The sequence below is a fragment of the Ranitomeya variabilis genome, chromosome 5 (assembly GCF_051348905.1).
Source record: "Ranitomeya variabilis isolate aRanVar5 chromosome 5, aRanVar5.hap1, whole genome shotgun sequence".
Taxonomy (NCBI): domain Eukaryota; kingdom Metazoa; phylum Chordata; class Amphibia; order Anura; family Dendrobatidae; genus Ranitomeya; species Ranitomeya variabilis.
Window position 1 is genome coordinate 670,087,791 of NC_135236.1, and position 21,828 is coordinate 670,109,618.

At 47.3% G+C, this 21,828-nt stretch overlaps 1 protein-coding gene across 7 annotated transcripts in view; it reads left to right on the forward strand.

Moving 5' to 3' along the window:
- The window catches only part of DGKI (diacylglycerol kinase iota), a 219,789-nt gene that overhangs the window by 134,322 nt on the left and 63,639 nt on the right, over nt 1-21,828 (forward strand). For all 7 annotated transcript variants that reach the window (XM_077266728.1, XM_077266733.1, XM_077266729.1 and 4 more), the window contains exons 10-17: nt 951-1,046; nt 1,152-1,234; nt 1,919-1,979; nt 3,689-3,802; nt 4,994-5,131; nt 10,888-10,966; nt 14,625-14,680; nt 14,870-14,932. In XM_077266728.1, coding sequence (XP_077122843.1) covers nt 951-1,046; nt 1,152-1,234; nt 1,919-1,979; nt 3,689-3,802; nt 4,994-5,131; nt 10,888-10,966; nt 14,625-14,680; nt 14,870-14,932 — 690 coding nt within the window. The remainder of the gene's footprint in view (nt 1-950; nt 1,047-1,151; nt 1,235-1,918; nt 1,980-3,688; nt 3,803-4,993; nt 5,132-10,887; nt 10,967-14,624; nt 14,681-14,869; nt 14,933-21,828) is intronic.

The window sequence follows — 21,828 nt, forward strand, 5'->3', positions numbered from 1 at the left end:
TGTATACTAATATGCGGTCACCACCAGAGGGAGCTTACTGTATACTAATATGCGGTCACCACTAGTGGGAGCTTACTGTATACTAATATGTGGTCACCACTAGAGGGAGCTTACTGTATACTAATATGCGGACACCACTAGAGGGAGCTTACTGTATACTAATATGCGGTCACCACTAGAGGGAGCTTACTCTACACTAATATTGTCACCACTAGAGGGAGCTTACTGTATACTAATATGCGGTCACCACCAGAGGGAGCTTACTGTATACTAATATGCGGTCACCACTAGAGGGAGCTTACTGTATACTAATATGTGGTCACCACTAGAGGGAGCTTACTGTATACTAATATGCGGTCACCACCAGAGGGAGCTTACTGTATACTAATATGCGGTCACCACTAGAGGGAGCTTACTGTATACTAATATGCGGTCACCACTAGAGGGAGCTTACTGTATACTAATATGCGGACATCACTAGAGGGACCTTACTGTATACTAATATGCGGTCACCACTAGAGGGAGCTTACTGTATACTAATATGCGGTCACCACTAGAGGGAGCTTACTGTATACTAATATGCGGTCACCACTAGAGGGAGCTTACTGTATACTAATATGCGGACACCACTAGAGGGAGCTTACTGTATACTAATATGCGGTCACCACTAGAGGGAGCTTACTGTATACTAATATGTGGTCACCACTAGAGGGAGCTTACTGTATACTAATATGCGGACACCACTAGAGGGAGCTTACTGTATACTAATATGCGGTCACCACTAGAGGGAGCTTACTCTACACTAATATTGTCACCACTAGAGGGAGCTTACTGTATACTAATATGCGGTCACCACTAGAGGGAGCTTACTGTATACTAATATCCTCGAAAGCTCCCTCTAGTGGTGGCCAGATCCATCCAAGGAACGTGACTATTCCCCTCCTTCCTAGGACATTAAAGGCCGGGCCTTTGTGATAAAACCCATCTCTTCCCCCCTCATGAAACCTTTGCTGGTCTTTGTGAACCCAAAAAGCGGTGGAAACCAAGTAAGTGATGTGATCTTAGCCTTTTTTTTGGTTCCCCTTTCTCCTTTGTAAGAGGTCCATGGCATGTGTGGTCTCCATTGCTAACCCCAACGTTGTTCCCAATAGGGTACTAAAGTGCTGCAGATGTTCATGTGGTTCCTGAATCCACGGCAGGTCTTTGATCTCTCTCAGGAAGGACCGCGGGAAGCGTGAGTGTCACCACCCCATAAAATTAGTCAGGAGAGAAGAAACGTAAGGAAGGGGTTAATGTCTTCCGGAATGCCAAATGTTACACTTGGGGTCCTACTCTTACAGACCTCATATGGGATGACCCCTCTACACAGCCCTAGATGGGTGGTTAGGCTGTTTAAATCTGCTGATCAGTTGATCGCTGCCCCTGAACTACTGTAAGAACTTGCTTCACTTTTCCCCACAGCTCCCCCGCAGGTGAAGCAAGGCATTACAGCCACTTTGTAAAAAAATTAAGTAAAAACTAATGATTATTTCTTTCTAAATATTAATAGTCAGACTAATAAATAATGTAAAAAATGTGAAATATTTTTTTTTACACTGAAATAGATATTATAATTTTTGATTAATCAGAGGGGGAAGAGGGAGATGAAGCTGCAGCTTCTCTCTGTGTCATCTTTCTAACCTTTGAGCAGCCTGTAGATGATATTTCTTGGTGGCAGGATCTATGTACGTGTTCAGAAACCTCCTCAGTCACCAAAAATCGATCAAGTGAAGAGATGACTGTGATGAGGGGGAAGAGGGAGATGAAGCTGCAGAGTCAGAATGGATAAAATAGGAAAAGGAGGCTAGACAGCTGGGATCTGAATGGTCAGTGTGGGTAATTGTGTTTTTTTTTTTATATTTATCGTTTTGTTTTCCAGGCTGGAGTTATATAGAAAAGTGCCAAATTTAAGAATTCTCGCCTGTGGTGGAGATGGGACGGTGAGCGACAAATTATACTGATATTTATTATTACCAGATTTACTCCATAAAGAAAATCACTGATCTAACTGCAAAGATTAGTGAGTGCAGTTCTGGAGTATAATACAGGAGGTAACTCAGGATCAGTAATGTAATGTATGTACACAGTGACTGCACCAGCAGAATAGTGAGTGCAGCTCTGGAGTATAATACAGGAGGTAACTCAGGATCAGTAATGTAATGTATGTACACAGTGACTGCACCAGCAGAATAGTGAGCGCAGCTCTGGAGTATAATACAGGATGTAACTCAGCATCAGTAATGTAATGTATGTACACAGTGACTGCACCAGCAGAATAGTGAGTGCAGCTCCGGGGTATAATACAGGATGTAACTCGGGATCAGTAATGTAATGTATGTACACAGTGACTGCACCTGCAGAACAGTGAGTGCAGCTCTGGAGTATAATACAGGATGTAACTCGGGATCAGTAATGTAATGTATGTACACAGTGACTGCACCAGCAGAATAGTGAGTGCAGCTCTGAAGTATAATACAAAATGTAACTCAGGATCAGTAATGTAATGTATGTACACAGTGACTGCACCAGCAGAATAGTGAGTGCAGCTCTGGGGTATAATACAGGATGTAACTCAGGATCAGTAATGTAATGTATGTACACAGTGACTGCACCAGCAGAATAGTGAGTGCAGCTCTGGGGTATAATACAGGATGTAACTCAGGATCAGTAATGTAATGTATGTACACAGTGACTGCACCAGCAGAACAGTGAGTGCAGCTCTGGAGTATAATACAGGATGTAACTCAGGATCAGTAATGTAATGTATGTACACAGTGACTGCACCAGCAGAATAGTGAGTGCAGCTCTGAAGTATAATACAGAATGTAACTCAGGATCAGTGATGTAATGTATGTACACAGTGACTGCACCAGCAGAATAGTGAGTGCAGCTCTGGAGTATAATACAGGATGTAACTCAGGATCAGTAATGTAATGTATGTACACAGTGACTGCACCAGCAGAATAGTGAGTGCAGCTCTGGAGTATAATACAGGATGTAACTCAGGATCAGCAATGTATGTACACAGTGCCTGCACCAGGAGAATAGTGAGTGCAGCTCTGGGGTATAATACAGGATGTAACTCAGGATCGGTAATGTAATGTATGTACACAGTGACTGCACCAGCAGAATAGTGAGCGCAGCTCTGGAGTATAATACAGGAGGTAACTCAGGATCAGTAATGTAATGTATGTACACAGTGACTGCACCAGCAGAATAGTGAGTGCAGCTCTGGGGTATAATACAGGATGTAACTCAGGATCGGTAATGTAATGTATGTACACAGTGACTGCACCAGCAGAATAGTGAGTGCAGCTCTGGAGTATAATGCAGGTTATAACTTGGGGTGAGTGGCTCATGCTTCTGTGTAGAGTAATTCTGGCTACGGCTATGACTAGTTGGTGATAACTTAGATCTCTCGGACCCCCTATGATTATTAGGAGGGTCTGCATTTTGTGAGATGAATGGATGGACACCATGCTGCGATCTGATGCTACATATAGCAGTATAACAGTACAGTAAGTCAGTCAGCAGTAGGTGGCGCTGTCGTCTCTGGGGTCACATGTGACAGGGTTTGGTCTGGAGCATGTGCAGTGTGGGGTGGTCCTTGCCCCTCTATCTGCGATGTAATCCCACCTTCTTCCCACAGGTAGGCTGGATCCTTTCTGTCTTGGACGAGCTGCAGCTGAACCCTCAGCCTCCTGTTGCTGTTCTTCCGCTGGGGACTGGGAACGACCTCGCTCGCACCCTCAACTGGGGAGGGGTAAGTGTGCTGGCACAGATAATGGAGCAGGGGCGCTAGAGAGAAAGTGACAGGAGGTGGTGCTAGAGAGAAAAAGAAAGTGACAGGAGGTGGCGCTAATAGAAAAAGTGACAGCAGGTGGCGCTAGATAGAAACGAGAAGTGACAGCAGGTGGCGCTAGAGAGAAAGAGAGACAGTGACAGCAGGTGGCGCTAAAGAGAAAATGAGAGGAGGTGGCGCTAGAGAGAAAGAGAAAATGACAGCAGGTGGTGCTAGAGAGAAATCGACAGCAGGTGGTGCTAGAGAGAAAGAGAAAGTAACAGGAGGTGGTGCTAATAGAGAAAGTGATAGGTGGCGCTAGAGAGAAAGAGAAAGTGACAGAGGTGGCACTAATAGAGAAAGTGACAGCAGGTGGCTCTAGATAGAAATGAGAAAGTGACAGCAGGTGGCGCTAAAGAGAAAATGAGAGGAGGTCGCGCTAGAGAGAATGAGAAAGTGACAGCAGGTGGCGCTAGAGAGAAAGAGAGAAAGTGATAGGTGGCGCTAGAGAGAAAGAGAAAGTGACAGCAGGTGGTGCTACAGAGAAATTGACAGCAGGTGGAACTAGAGAGAAAGTGACAGCAGGTTGTGCTACAGAGAAAGAAAGTGACAGGATGGCGCTAGAGAGAAAGAGAGAAAATGACAGCAGGTGGTGCTAGAGAGAAAGTGACAGCATGTGGCGCTAGAGAGAAGGTGACAGCAGGTGGCGCTAGAGAGAAAGTGACAGTAGGTGGTGCTAGAGAGAAAGTGACAGCAGGTGGTGCTAGAGAGAAAGTGATGGGAGGTGGCGCTAGAGAGAAAGTGACAGCATGTGGCGCTAGAGAGAAGGTGACAGCAGGTGGCGCTAGAGAGAAAGTGACAGTAGGTGGCGCTAGAGAGAAAGTGACAGGAGGAGGCGCTAGAGAGAAAGTGATGGGAGGTGGCGCTAGAGAGAAAGTGACAGCAGGTTGTGCTAGAGAGAATGAGAAAGTTACAGCAGATGGAATTAAAGAAAACGTATCAGTAAGAATTGTTGGAGGGGCCACGTATAAAGATGAGAACGTGGCAGCGCCGGCGGCTTTGTATAACAGTGATCAGATAGATCCATAGAGAAAAAAATTATTTTGTTTTCCTTTTTTTCTGGTTTATTAATAATAAAAGTATATAGATATTTACTATTTTTCTCCTCTCCAGGGCTACACAGATGAACCCGTCTCCAAGATCCTCTGCCATGTAGAAGATGGCAGCATCGTGCAGCTGGACCGCTGGAATCTACATGTAGAGAGGAACCCCGACCTGCTGCACGAGGAGCTGGATGATGGGACACATAAGGTCAGAGGTCAGATGCTCTGCGGGGAGTCTGGGGCTGTAAGAGGATCGGCGGGAAGAGAGCGCATAGCACTGCTGCACACTGTATGGATGAGACTGGAGCAGAATAGTGAGTGCAGCTCTGGAGTATAATACAGGATGTAACTCAGGATCAGTAATGTAATGTATGTACACAGTGACTGCACCAGCAGAATAGTGAGTGCAGCTCTGGAGTATAATACAGGATGTAACTCAGGATCAGTAATGTAATGTATGTACACAGTGACTGCACCAGCAGAATAGTGAGTGCAGCTCTGGAGTATAATACAGGATGTAACTCAGGATCAGTAATGTAATGTATGCACACAGTGACTGCACCAGCAGAATAGTGAGTGCAGCTCTGGGGTATTATACAGGATGTAACTCAGGAACAGTAATGTAATGTATGTACACAGTGACTGCACCAGCAGAATAGTGAGTACAGCTCTGGGGTATAATACAGGATGTAACTCAGGATCAGTAATGTAATGTATGTACACAGTGACTGCACCAGCAGAATAGTAAGTGCAGCTCTGGGGTATAATACAGGATGTAACTCAGGATCAGTAATGTATGTACACAGTGACGGCACCAGCAGAATAGTGAGTGCAGCTCTGGAGTATAATACAGGATGTAACTCAGGATCAGTAATGTAATGTATGTACACAGTGACTGCACCAGCAGAACAGTGAGTGCAGCTCTGGGGTATAATACAGGATGTAACTCAGGATCAGTAATGTAATATATGTACACAGTGACTGCACCAGCAGAATAGTGAGTGCAGCTCTGGGGTATAATACAGGATGTAACTCAGGATCAATAATGTAATGTCTGTACACAGTGACTGCACCAGCAGAATAGTGAGTGCAGCTCTGGAGTATAATACAGGATGTAACTCAGGATCAGTAATGTAATGTATGTACACAGTGACTGCACCAGCAGAATAGTGAGTGCAGCTCTGGAGTATAATACAGGAGGTAACTCAGGATCAGTAATGTAATGTATGTACACAGTGATTGCACCAGCAGAATAGTGAGTGCAGCTCTGGGGTATAATACAGGATGTAACTCAGGATCAGTAATGTAATGTATGTACACAGTGACTGCACCAGCAGAATAGTGAGTGCAGCTCTGGAGTATAATACAGGAGGTAACTCAGGATCAGTAATGTAATGTATGTACACAGTGACTGCACCAGCAGAATAGTGAGTGCAGCTCTGGAGTATAATACAGGATGTAACTCAGGATCAGTAATGTAATGTATGTACACAGTGACTGCACCAGCAGAATAGTGAGTGCAGCTCTGGAGTATAATACAGGATGTAACTCAGGATCAGTAATGTATGTACACAGTGACTGCACCAGCAGAATAGTGAGTGCAGCTCTGGAGTATAATACAGGATGTAACTCAGGATCAGTAATGTAATGTATGTACACAATGACTGCACCAGCAGAATAGTGAGCGCAGCTCTGGAGTATAATACAGGATGTAACTCAGGATCAGTAATGTAATGTATGTACACAGTGACTGCACCAGCAGAATAGTGAGTGCAGCTCTGGAGTATAATACAGGAGGTAACTCAGGATCAGTAATGTAATGTATGTACACAGTGACTGCACCAGCAGAATAGCGAGTGCAGCTCTAGAGTATAATACAGGATGTAACTCAGGATCAGTAATGTAATGTATGTACACAGTGACTGTACCAGCAGAATAGTGAGTGCAGCTCTGGAGTATAATACAGGAGGTAACTCAGGATCAGTAATGTAATGTATGTACACAGTGACTGCACCAGCAGAATAGTGAGTGCAGCTCTGGAGTATAATACAGGAGGTAACTCAGGATCAGTAATGTAATGTATGTACACAGTGACTGTACCAGCAGAATAGTGAGTGCAGCTCTGGAGTATAATACAGGAGGTAACTCAGGATCAGTAATGTAATGTATGTACACAGTGACTGCACCAGCAGAATAGTGAGTGCAGCTCTGGAGTATAATACAGGAGGTAACTCAGGATCAGTAATGTAATGTATGTACACAGTGACTGCATCAGCAGAATAGTGAGTGCAGCTCTGGAGTATAATACAGGAGGTAACTCAGGATCAGTAATGTAATGTATGTACACAGTGACTGCACCAGCGGAATAGTGAGTGCAGCTCTGGAGTATAATACAGGAGGTAACTCAGGATCAGTAATGTAATGTATGTACACAGTGACTGCACCAGCAGAATAGTGAGTGCAGCTCTGGAGTATAATACAGGAGGTAACTCAGGATCAGTAATGTAATGTATGTACACAGTGACTGCACCAGCAGAATAGTGAGTGCAGCTCTGGAGTATCAAAGCTGATGAAAATGTTCCTATTGCTTACTCTCATTTGAAGGGGTTGTCCACTCTTCTCCCTTCTGGCGATGTTGCTGCTGAGACTTCCAGGGTTCGTGTGACATTGTTATCCCATGTGAACCCTGCAGACAATCAGCGGACACTATTGGGCTGCTTCGCTCGCACTTAATTCAGATGTCCAAGTTTCATTGAAAGGAAGTGTGAGTGAAGCAGCCCATTAGTGTCTGCTGATTGTCACAGAAGCCATGGGAGTCCCGGCTCTGGATCTCTGTTATTTTTATTTTACACTGGTGACTATAGTATTTAACAAGCCAGTGTCGGAGAAATGGCACAGTAGGATAAATATGATAAATGCCACTAGGTGGCACAGTAGGATAAATATGATAAATTGCCACTAGGTGGCGCAGTGCGATAAATATGATAAATTGCCACTAGGTGGCGCAGTGCGATAAATATGATAAATGGCCACTAGGTGGCACAGTAGGATAAATATAAATGGCCACTAGGTGGCACAGTGGGATAAATATGATAAATGGCCACTAGGTGGCACAGTAGGATAAATATGATAAATGGCCACTAGGTGGCACAGTGCGATAAATATGATAAATGCCACTAGGTGGCACAGTAGGATAAATATGATAAATGGCCACTAGGTGGCACAGTGGGATAAATATGATAAATGCCACTAGGTGGCACAGTGGGATAAATATGATAAATGCCACTAGGTGGCACAGTAGGATAAATATGATAAATGGCCACTAGGTGGCACAGTGGGATAAATATGATGAATGGCCACTAGGTGGCACAGTGGGATAAATATGATAAATGGCCACTAGGTGGCACAGTGGGATAAATATGATAAATGGCCAGTAGGTGGCGCAGTAGGATAAATATGATAAATGGCCACTAGGTGGCACAGTGTGATAAATATGATAAATGCCACTAGGTGGCACAGTGGGATAAATATGATAAATGGCCACTAGGTGGCACAGTGGGATAAATATGATAAATGCCACTAGGTGGCACAGTGGGATAAATATGATAAATGCCACTAGGTGGCACAGTAGGATAAATATGATAAATGGCCACTAGGTGGCACAGTGGGATAAATATGATAAATGGCCACTAGGTGGCACAGTGGGATAAATATGATAAATGGCCAGTAGGTGGCGCAGTAGGATAAATATGATAAATGGCCACTAGGTGGCACAGTGGGATAAATATGATAAATGGCCACTAGGTGGCACAGTGGGATAAATATGATAAATGGCCACTAGGTGGCACAGTGGGATAAATATGATAAATGGCCAGTAGGTGGCACAGTGCGATAAATATGATAAATGGCCAGTAGGTGGCGCAGTAGGATAAATATGATAAATGGCCAGTAGGTGGCGCAGTAGGATAAATATGATAAATGGCCAGTAGGTGGCGCAGTAGGATAAATATGATAAATGGCCAGTAGGTGGCGCAGTAGGATAAATATGATAAATGGCCAGTAGGTGGCGCAGTAGGATAAATATGATAAATGGCCAGTAGGTGGCGCAGTAGGATAAATATGATAAATGGCCACTAGGTGGCACAGTGCGATAAATATGATAAATGCCACTAGGTGGCACAGCAGGATAAATATGATAAATGGCCACTAGGTGGCACAGTAGGATAAATATGATAAATGGCCACTAGGTGGCACAGTAGGATAAATATAAATGGCCACTAGGTGGCGCAGTAGGATAAATATGATGAATGGCCACTAGGTGGCACAGCAGGATAAATACGATAAATGCCACTAGGTGGCACAGTGCGATAAATATGATAAATGCCACTAGGTGGCGCAGTAGGATAAATATGATAAATGGCCAGTAGGTGGCACAGTAGGATAAATATGATAAATGGCCACTAGGTGGCACAGTGCGATAAATATGATAAATGGCCACTAGGTGGCACAGTGGGATAAATATGATAAATGGCCTGTAGGTGGCGCAGTAGGATAAATATGATGAATGGCCACTAGGTGGCACAGTGGGATAAATATGATAAATGGCCACTAGGTGGCGCAGTAGGATAAATATGATAAATGGCCACTAGGTGGCACAGCAGGATAAATACGATAAATGCCACTAGGTGGCACAGTGCGATAAATATGATAAATGCCACTAGGTGGCGCAGTAGGATAAATATGATAAATGGCCAGTAGGTGGCACAGTGGGATAAATATGATAAATGGCCTGTAGGTGGCGCAGTAGGATAAATATGATAAATGGCCAGTAGGTGGCGCAGTAGGATAAATATGATAAATGGCCAGTAGGTGGCACAGTGGGATAAATATGATAAATGGCCACTAGGTGGCGCAGTAGGATAAATATGATAAATGGCCAGTAGGTGGCGCAGTAGGATAAATATGATAAATGGCCACTAGGTGGCGCAGTAGGATAAATATGATAAATGGCCACTAGGTGGCACAGTAGGATAAATATGATAAATGGCCACTAGGTGGCACAGTAGGATAAATATGATAAATGGCCACTAGGTGGCACAGTAGGATAAATATGATAAATGGCCACTAGGTGGCGCAGTAGGATAAATATGATAAATGGCCACTAGGTGGCACAGTGCGATAAATATGATAAATGCCACTAGGTGGCACAGTGGGATAAATATGATAAATGGCCACTAGGTGGCACAGTAGGATAAATATGATAAATGGCCACTAGGTGGCACAGCAGGATAAATATGATAAATGCCACTAGGTGGCACAGCAGGATAAATATGATAAATGCCACTAGGTGGCGCAGTAGGATAAATATGATAAATGCCACTAGGTGGCGTAGTAGGATAAATATGATAAATGGCCACTAGGTGGCACAGCAGGATAAATACGATAAATGGCCAGTAGGTGGCGCAGTAGGATAAATATGATAAATGCCACTAGGTGGCGCAGTAGGATAAATATGATAAATGCCACTAGGTGGCGCAGTAGGATAAATATGATAAATGCCACTAGGTGGCACAGTGGGATAAATATGATAAATGCCACTAGGTGGCGCAGTAGGATAAATATGATAAATGGCCAGGAGGTGGTGCAGTAGGATAAATATGATGAATGGCCACTAGGTGGCACAGTGGGATAAATATGATAAATGCCACTAGGTGGCGCAGTAGGATAAATATGATAAATGGCCAGTAGGTGGCGCAGTAGGATGAGGAATACTTTGCTGTTGAAATGATTCCATAACGTAGAGAAGAAGGAGATGAGGCGGTTGATTTGCAGGGTCCGGTCCGTCAGGATCTATTTCTTTCCAATTGATTCTCTTATCAGAACTAGTCCGCACGCTTCGTCGTCTTGCTTTCTCCTCGGGGTCTGATCCGTCTGTAAATTATCCCTGTGTTTTCTTTTTTTCAGCTTCCACTAAATGTATTCAATAACTACTTCAGTCTGGGATTTGACGCTCACGTGACCTTGGAGTTTCATGAGTCCAGAGGTGAGATGCTCGTGGTCCTGGAGCCTCGGGCGATGAGGTTTTTGCCCATTCCCTTAATAATCTCTGTGACTGGCATGGGCCTTTTTATGACATCATTGGGGGTCCCACCTTTTGGGATTGTGGATCCCCCCATCTAGAAATCTAGAAATATCCTCCATAGTTCACACATTTTACAGACAAGCCAGAAGTGTAATTGGAAGAAGGTGTAATGCCTCATTTCTCCTGCGGAGGCACTGCAGGGAAACTGAGCAGTTACTGCCAGGATTCTTCCCTGATCACTGGGATCACGGGATGTACAGGATTAGAAATAAAGCTGATTCCTTCCCAAAACAGCGCCCCGCGTGTCCACAGGTCGTGTGTGGTATTGCAGCTCAGCTCTCTTCCACAATGTTTGAGGAATGTATCCCACAGACAGTCATACGTCCGACCATAGGACCTGTGCAGTAAAAGGTGTGTTCCCCTAATCACTCATAGGTCGTGAGTGGTTACGGTTGGAAAAATCCCTTTAAAGGCGACCTAGAAGACTAAATGGAGAAGGTCCACTTGGAAACGTTAAAAAGATGAAACCTGTTCTCTAATATCTCATTTGTAGGCTGAGATCTAATGATGTGAAGTTACAAGTCTGAGGCCTGAGGCTGCACCACTGAGACCCTCTGAGGATCCTCGGAGTCCGGCCGTGGAGACCGATCATTCGCCACATTCCTCAGTAACCAGGTCAATACGACGGCCTGTGATTAGGGACATGGATGTGTTTGGTCAGCAGAATACGTCACCGCGAGGGTCTGTCAGTGGTGCAGCCTCATTGTTTGGGCCTGAAACTGGAAGTGATCATATCTCGGCCTAGAAGCGAGATATCAAAAAACGGTTTTCAGCTTTTTAATGCCCGGAGACATGCCTTGTTCCCTGCGCTCTTCTTGTAGGCCTTTAGCAGGAAATGGCGAGTTCAGCCTGACAATCACATAATCTGGATTGTGGGTTAACGATCTTTGTATTAATAGGTCTCCATTGTGTCATCGTGGCCGGACCGGCACCAGCGTAACGTCTCCTTCTGAGTTTTATGCATTCTGCCCGAAAAGTTATCGGTTGTCGTCCTTTGTTGGTGCCGGTGGAAATTGGTTACATTTATGTGTTATGGAGCGAGAGCGGAGCAGATAGCCGGGGTCAGCTCATTACACACTGTGACGCAGCTGCAGCTCCGCGTGTCAGCGGACTCGTCATAGCAGGACAGCGCAGGCCTCATAAAGCTCAGGGTCTATCTATTATCAGATGCCACACTGCTAGCCACGCATCATCATCATCATCATCATCATCATCATCACTGTCTCCACTGGGACAATTATATATACACATTACACATAGATATAATATTCAGATACACCTCACTCCCACATATACACACGTTACACATATATACACACTACACACACATATATATATATATATATATATATACGCATTACACATATACAGTATACACATCACACATATATACACATTACACATAGATATAATATTCAGATACACCTCACTCCCACATATACACGTTACACATATATACATACTACACACACATATATATATATATATATATATATATATATATATATATATACGCATTACACATATACAGTATACACATCACACATATATACACATTACACATATATATAATATTCAGATACACCTCACTCCCACATATACACACGTTACATGTACTTGTTCTCATTATCTACACAAATATACGTTATAAACGGATATACAGATTATACACACAGCTCTGGCAAAGAGGAAGAGACCTCTGCAAAATGTTCTCTGATTTTTCTCTTTATATTTTTGAGTAAAATGTAAATTGTTCATTTATTCTATAAACTTCTGACATGTCTCCGAAGTTCCAAGCAATAAATTTTGTATTTATTTTCTGAAAATGAGAAATAGTCAAAATAACAAAAAAAAGCATTCTTGCAGACCTCAAATAATGCAAAAAAATACAAGTTCATAATCATTAAGAAACAACAATACTCAGGAAGAGTTCAGAAATCAATATTTTGTGGAATAACCATGATTTTTAATAACAGCTTTCATGCGTCTTGGCAGCTTTCCTCCAGTCTTTCACACTGCTTTTGGGTGACCTTATGCCACTCCTGGTACAATAATGTCATCAGTTCTTCTTTGTTTGATGGCTTGTGACTATCCATCTTCCTCTTGATTACATTCCAGAGGTTTTCAATGGGGTTCAGGTCTGGAGATTGGGCGGCCATGACAGGGATTTGATGTGGTGGTCCTTCATCCACACCTTGATTGACCTAGCTGTGTGGCATGGCACATTGTCCTGCTGGAAAAAACAGTCCTCAGAGTTGGGGAACATTGCCTGAGCAGAAGGAATCAACTGTTTTTCCAGGATAACCTCGATTCATACGTCCCTCGCAAAGAACAACCTGCCCAATTCCAGCCTTGCTGAAGCATCCCCAGATCATCACCGATCCTCCACCAAATTTCACAGAGGGTGCAAGACACTAGGTCTCCGTCTAACCATTAGACGACCAGGTGTTGGGCAAAGCTGAAAATTAGACTCATCAGAGAAGATAACCTTACTCCAGTCCTCTATGGTCCAATCCTTATGGTCTTTGGCAAACTTCAGCCTGGCTCTCCATTGCTTCTCATTGATGAAAGGCTTTTTTCCAGCTTTTCATGACTTGAGTCCTGCCTCTAGGAGCCTGTTACAAACTGTTCTTGCCGTGCACTTCACCCCAGCTGCCATTTGCCATTCCTTTTGTAGGTCACTTGCGATTGCTGATTGACATTCGAATAAGATGACAGTCATCCCAGTCAGTGGAGAGTCGTTTTCGCCCTCTGCCGGTCTGTAGCTTTGTCGTCCACAAAGTCTGCTTCTTGACCTTGTTGTAATGGACTGCCATCTTAGAAATTGACCTTGTTGTAATGGACTGCCATCTTAGAAATTGACCTTGTTGTAATGGACTGCCGTCTTAGAAATTTTAAGGATGGAGGCAACATGATGCTCACTCAACTGACACTGGAATGGAATGGCTGTCAGACATGGAGAGAAGCTCATTTTTAGAAAACTGAGCAGTGGTCTCTTAATTTTTGGCAGAGCTGTATATACACATGCACATTAGACACACACACATACAAATTACACACACATACATTATACACATACACATACATGCATTACACACATACATCCACATTACACATATACACATTAGGCACATACACATTAGACACATACATTCATACATACACATTACACACATATATATACATTACACACAAAGGCTGTATTGTTTTCACAAGTCTTTATTCACCATATTTCTGCCAGTGGGGGCCTTTTTGGCCTCCTACACCTCTATTTAGCACAATCTCCATTGACCGTTGTACTGTAGAGAGCGTCCACATTAAGTAATGACAACAGTCAGGCAGCAGGGGGCAGCAGAGTCCAGTAAATGTGACCGGAGAAGGCCCTGGTGCAGCAGAGGATGCTCAGTATCATCTTACTATGTCTCTAGACAGGATGAGTGGAGGGAGAGCGTTGTGAGCGCTCGGTGCACTCACATTTTGGGCGGTATGCTGGGAATTCCCGTGCGCTCAGACTGACATTTCTATCATAAATCTGAAATATTCTGTGTCTTCCTCGCAGAAGCAAATCCAGAAAAATTCAACAGTCGTTTTCGCAACAAGATGTTCTATGCAGGGGTAAGTGTCCTGTCTGGGACGTCTCCTCTACCACCAGTCTGTAATAAACAGTGGCATGGGTTCTGCTTATACATTGAAGCAGTGCTGCAGTGAAAAGCATGGAGGACAGAGCACCAGCCTGACCATTAGACTATGTGTTTTATCAGTTTGTTGTCGGCACATTTCTTGAAGTATCGTCTCTCTCCTCAGGCTGCCTTCTCCGACTTTTTACAGAGGAGCTCTAGAGATTTATCCAAACACGTAAAAGTTGTGGTGAGTGCTGAGATGTCACCGGTTTTATGAAATATCATGATCATTTTTTTTTTTAATTCTACGTGAAGTTTTTTTTCACCTGGATAGAAAATAAGAAAAATCTGATTAATAAAGAGGGATGAGATGTGTAGTGGCACGTTATCCTGAAACAATGCTATATGGCTCAGATATTCAAGGATGGGGGACCTAATTATGGGTGCGAGCCAAAAAATCGCATGGCATGCGGAGCATGCGAGTGTCATCCGATTTTCTTTATCGCCTCTCATTGGGGGACACAGGAACCATGGGTGTATGCTGCTGCCACTAGGAGGCTGACACTATGCAAATAAAAAAGTTAGCTCCTCCTCTGCAGTGTACACCCCACCGACTGGCATTGAACTCTTCAGTTTTAGCTTAGTGTCAGTAGGAGGTGGACACGGGTCTTTCATTAGACCCTTATCTACCTCAATGTGCGTCGTTTTCTTGCAGGTTTCCTCGGAGGGATACAGGGTGAATAGTCACACCTGTATTCCCACAAGCGGACTATGAGTACGGTGTGTACTGCCACCCCGTATCCTCATTGATCCCTCACCAGGACCAAGATCCTGGCACACCAGCGTGCTCAGAAGTCCGGTCCTGGCTCCGTCCCCCACCCACTCGCCCACCAGAGCCTGTCGGTTGGAGGAGACGAGGACGTCCATCAGCCCTGGACGTTTCACCCTTTTTTTTTTAAGGTTAGTACGGCGTGGGATGTTTTTAGGTGAGTATGTCCCCTATCCCTTCTCAGATCCTTGTTAGGGGGGGATTCTTGTTAAGTGTATCCTATTCTGCAAGGGCCTTCTGCTCCAGCGCGGGGCCCCTTTCTGGCCGCAGCGTTCTCAGCACCTTCTTTCTTGACAGCTCCTGGCTGCCGTTCGCTCCTTTCCGCGGCGCACTATCAGTGCTGCGGTTTTTTCCCTGGGCACAGTCCTCAGCGCAGCAGCCCTGCAGTCTATCGCGCTGCTTATCGCTGCAGCGCATTGCTCCGGCGCCGCAGGAGGTGGACTGTGGCGCCCTTCAGTGGCGCAGCCTAGCAGGCTGCGGCGCCTGTGCCGCCAGCCTCCCGTCGCGGCGCATCGCTCTGGCGCTCTATACCGGCGCCGCGGCTCGTTTCCCGGCCGCCGGTTCCTAATTTAGGCCCCGGCTTCGGCCGGGGCCTACTTCCGGTCTTCGGATCTGTCACTTCCGCTTCTGCGGGCGGGCTTTTTCCCGCCCGACATACTAGGACCTGCCCACCGGCGCCTCTGCGTCTAGCTCCGCCCCCTTCCTCGTGGGACACTCGTCTGGTGTTAGCATCGCTTCACACCACAGCAGCAGCCCTTGCAGTGCCTCCCGCAGCGCGCCACGCTCCTTCGCCCGCATCTTCTGTGAGCTCAGCACAGGGGATTTCTCCACCAAGGACAAGTGGGACATCTTCCAGGACCGGGTCCGTGAGTAGCTGCACTGCAGTCTGACACCCCCCTCTGCACACTGTCCCCTAACCAACTGGCATCTTCAGGGTCCCTCAAAATGTCTTCCTCTAAAGGGGGCCGCTCTCGCCCCCCTACTTCTTCTTCATCTACTGCCTTAGTCACGTACTTTGCATGTTCGTCCTGTAACAGCAAACTTCCCTCAGGTCAGTCCTCCCCGTTGTGTCAGTCCTGCAGCAACCCGATTGTTCCCACCGCCCAGGATCCCCCGGCTGTTCCGCCCGAGAGTGATCCCCCCATCCCAGGCTGGGCCGCTTCTCTGTCACAATCGGTGGCCGATTTAACACGGGTGTCTCAAACCCTGGTGTCCGCGCTGGATCGGTTTCCCCTGCAGACCCCTGCAGTGGCCAGCGGGTCGCAGGAACCGCCGCCCGAGCCCTCCTTGATTAGCCACAAAAGGTCCAGACAGGAACGTCGGTCTGAGTCCTCTTCGCGTTCCATCTCGCCGCACGGCCCTCCCCCGCGGTTGGTGTCGCACCGTTCCTCCTCCCCTGAGTCAGGCGAGGCTTTATCTGATGCGCCCTCAGACGAATTTTCGGAGCTGGATCCTAGGCAAATCGCCACCATGAGTGAGTCGGTCCAGAACCTCATTCGGGCTATAAACCAAACCTGTGGCATCAAGGATCCCTCTACGGAACCCGCAGATCAGGCGGTTTCGTTTAGACGGGCCAAACCACCTTCAAAATTTTTTGCTCCTCATCCTGAATTCGAGGAAATCCTGGCCAGAGAGAGAGAGAATCCGACCAGACGTTTTCAGAGGGGAAAACGTCTGGGGGTGTTATATCCTTTTTCACCAGATCTTACCGCCAATTGGACGGTCTCTCCCTCGGTGGATCCCCCTGTTTCCAGGCTGTCCGCCAACACGGTGCTTCCACTGTCCGGCGGAGCGTCTCTGAAGGATTCTAACGACAGAGTTATAGAATCTTTTGCGAAATCTGCCTTTGAAGCGGCTTCAGCAGCGCTATGCCCAGCCTTTGCTTCCACTTGGGCTTCAAAATCCATCTCAATATGGGCCAAGGATCTACGGCGAGGTATCCTGGACGGGGCTCCTCCCGCGCAATTAGCGGAACTTGCCAACCAGATTTCCCACGCTGGTGAATACCTGGTTTCCGCCTCCCTGGATGTCGCCTCTTGTGCTGCTCAGGCTTCCAGCAATGCCGTTGCCATTCGCCGGACCGTTTGGCTCAAGGCCTGGCAGGCGGACTTGTCCTCCAAAAAGTCCCTCACTAGTCTGCCCTTCCAGGGCTCTCGTCTCTTTGGTTCCCAGCTGGACCAGATCATTAAGGATGCCACTGGGGGCACAAGTTCCCTTCTCCCCCAGGCTAAACCTCGTCGCCCTCCTCCTAGACGGCAGTTTCGCTCGTTTCGGCCTTTTCGTCGCTTCGCTGCATCAAACTCCTTTTCCCAGCAGCAACAGAGGCCACAGGCACGTCAAGAGAAGAAGGCGGTGTCCTTCAGGCCCACTCCGTCCTGGCGTCCTCGCTATTCCCAGGGTAGATCGTCCAGGCCCAGGACTGGAAGATCCACTTCCGCATGACTCTCGGCAAGACTCCAGCCCAACTCCCAGGTTGGGGGGCCGTCTTCTCCGTTTCAGGGACGTCTGGATTTCCGCAGTAGAGGATGCATGGGTCAGGGAAGTTGTATCCTCGGGATACAAGATAGAGTTCGCCTCCCGACCCAGGGATCGTTTCTTCCAATCTCGTCCTCCAAAAGATCCAGCTTTGGTTCCGGGCTTCTTCGCAGCCATCGCTTCTCTGCTAAAATCCGGGGTGATTGTTCCCGTTCCAGAAAGGGAACGGTACACGGGTTTCTACTCGAACCTCTTTGTGGTACCGAAAAAAGACGGCAAGGTTCGTCCCATTCTGGACCTCAAATTGCTGAACAGGAGGGTTCGCCTGAAACACTTCAGGATGGAATCCCTTCGTTCAGTAATTGCTTCCATGGAGGCTCAGGAATTTCTATGCTCTATAGATATCCAGGACGCCTACCTACATGTTCCAATATTTCCCGGTCATCACCGTTTCCTGCGCTTTGCAGTGCAACAAGATCATTTTCAGTTCGTCGCCCTGCCGTTCGGTCTCGCAACCGCGCCAAGGGTGTTCACGAAAATCATGGCGGCGCTGATGGCCGTTTTGAGAGTCAGAGGCTTGGTCCTGTTTCCATACCTCGACGACATCCTCATCAAGGCTCCGTCCTTTGCTCAGGCCCACGAAAGCTTGTCCATTGTTCTCGACACCTTATCCCGTTTCGGATGGCTGGTCAACCGGAAGAAGTCCTGCCTTATTCCTTCTCAGCGCATCATCTTTTTGGGCATGCTTTTCGACACTCGTCAGTCCAGAGTCTTCCTTCCCAAGGAGAAGAGATCCACCCTTTGTCGGGACATACTCTTGCTCCAGGGACCTCGGCCTCCCTCACTCCGATCGGCCATGAAGGTTCTGGGGAGGATGGTAGCTACCTTGGAAGCGATTCCCTTCGCCCAATTCCATTCTCGGCCCCTTCAGCAAGCCATTCTGTCTCAGTGGGACAGGTCGGTCTTCTCCCTGGATCGGCCGATCAGACTCTCCTTTCGGGTCAAGCGGTCTCTCAACTGGTGGCTGACGTCTCCTCTCATCTCCCAGGGCAGGTCCTTCCTTCCGGTTCACTGGCAGGTGGTGACAACGGATGCCAGCCTGATCGGCTGGGGTGCGGTTTTTCGCCACCTGACGGTTCAGGGCCGTTGGTCGCCGCAGGAGTCTGCGCTGCCGATCAACGTCCTCGAAATTCGGGCCATTTTTCTGTCCCTCCGCCATTGGGAAAGGATCCTCAGGGGCCTTCCAGTCCGGATCCAGACGGACAACGCCACGGCTGTGGCATATGTCAACCATCAGGGGGGGACTCGGAGCTCCTTGGCCCTTGCCGAGGTATCCAAGATCCTCCTTTGGGCAGAGGCAACGGTTCCGGTGATATCCGCGGTGCATATCCCCGGCGTAGAAAACTGGGCCGCCGACTTCCTCAGCCGCGAGGGTCTCGCGGCAGGGGAATGGTCCCTGCATCCGGAGGTCTTCCATCAGATTTGCCTTCGATGGGGAACTCCGGATGTGGATCTCACGGCGTCTCGAATCAACAGGAAGGTTCCGCAATTCGTCTCCAGGTCACGCGATCCTCTCGCAGTGGGCGTCGATGCCCTGGCCATTCCTTGGTCACAGTTCAAGCTGCCCTACCTGTTCCCACCCCTTCCATTACTTCCCAAACTGTTGAAGAAGATCAAAGCGGAAGGGGTGCCGGTCATCCTGATCGCCCCGGATTGGCCCAGGAGAGCTTGGTTCGCGGAGCTCGTCAACCTTCTCGCGGACGCTCCCTGGCACCTTCCAGACAGGCCCGATCTGCTGTCCCAGGGTCCGATCTGCCACCCGAATTCTCGGTCGCTCAGTTTAACGGCGTGGCTGTTGAGACCGCGGTTCTAAGAGCGTCCGGCCTTTCGGACCGTGTGATTCACACCATGATTCAGGCTCGGAAGCCTTCGTCTTCCAGGATCTACTACCGCACCTGGAAGGCCTACTTCCGTTGGTGCGAGTCCAACCGCGTGCCGCCTATGGTTTTTTCCCTGCCTTCTCTTTTGGCCTTCCTTCAGGCAGGACTGGATTCGGGCCTGGCTCTTAGTTCCCTGAAGGGTCAGGTCTCTGCGCTTTCCATCCTCTTTCAGAAGACCTTGGCCTCTCGGCCACAGGTTAAGACCTTCTTTCAGGGGGTAGCCCACGCGGTCCCGCCGTTCAGGGCCCCTGTGGAGGCTTGGGACTTAAACCTGGTACTGGACGTTTTGAAGGTTTCTCCCTTTGAACCTCTTAGGGAGATTCCTCTATCAGTTTTATCTTGGAAGGTGGCCTTTCTTGTGGCCATCACGTCCATTCGCCGCGTTTCCGAGCTGGCGGCACTGTCTTGCCGCCCTCCGTTTTTGGTCATTCACCAGGACAAGGTGGTCTTCCGTCCTCCACCTTCTTTTCTTCCTAAGGTGGTTTCCACCTTCCACCTCAACGAGGACATCGTTCTACCTTCCTTTTGTCCAGCTCCGACTCATCCTCTGGAGCGATCGTTGAACAAGCTAGACCTAGTCAGGGCAGTGAGGATTTATCTGGATAGAACATCCTCTTTCCGGAAGACGGATTCTTTTTTCGTCATTCCTAATGGCACGCGCAGAGGCCAGCCGGCTTCTAAAGCGACTATTGCTCGTTGGATCAGAACGGCAATTTTGGAGGCTTACCGGGTCAAGAACAGAGTGCCCCCTCCTGGGATTAAGGCTCACTCTACCCGGGCAGTCGGCGCCTCCTGGGCGGTGCACCACAGGGCTTCCGCCCTACAGCTTTGCAAAGCGGCAACTTGGTCTTCCATCCACACGTTCGCCAAATTTTACAAGGTCCATACCTACGCATCGGCGGACGCCAGCCTAGGCAGAAGGATCCTGCAGGCGGCAGTGGTGAGTCCTCTGACCTGATGGAAGTCTGTTCTCCCGCCCTTGGGACTGCTTTGGGACGTCCCATGGTTCCTGTGTCCCCCAATGAGAGGCGATAAAGAAAACAGGATTTTTGGTTGCTTACCGTAAAATCTGTTTCTTGAAGCCTCCATTGGGGGACACAGCACCCTCCCAATGTTTTCTGTTATCTGTTCTATGACTGTTCTCACGTTACAGTTCTCAAGTTTGTGGTTATGGTTTTTCAACCTTGTTTCATTATCTCCTACTGCTTTCTCACTAACTGAAGAGTTCAATGCCAGTCGGTGGGGTGTACACTGCAGAGGAGGAGCTAACTTTTTTATTTGCATAGTGTCAGCCTCCTAGTGGCAGCAGCATACACCCATGGTTCCTGTGTCCCCCAATGGAGGCTTCAAGAAACAGATTTTACGGTAAGCAACCAAAAATCCTGTTTTTACACACCCTTGCACTTTGAAAAGTCAGCAATTTGGCAACGGCATAGTAAAAAATCACATTGGGAGTGGTATTGGTTCCTACATAATTTTCCAAACCAGCAGAGAAAAAGCTGACAGGCGCAGATGTTTATAGCCTGGGAAGGGGGCAATGCCCATGGAGCTTCCCAGGCTATTACTGTAATATCAGCTCACAGCTGTAGACTTATCCTTTATTGGTTATTAAAATGGGCCCCCACCCCCCAAAAAAAGACGTAAGGTCCCCTTATAATTAATAACCAGCAAAGGCTAGGCAGATAGCTGCTGGTTGATATTAATAGCCTAGGAAGGGGCCATGGATATTGCCCTCCCCCAGGCTAAAAACATCAGCTCTCAGCCTCCCCAGGACAAGCGCATCTATAAGATATGCCAATTCTGGCACTTAGCCTTGCTCTTCCCACTTGCCCTGTTGATCTTCCAGCACAGACAGATCTATGAGTCTCTGAGAACACAGAACTAGAGTTAGTTCTTTAG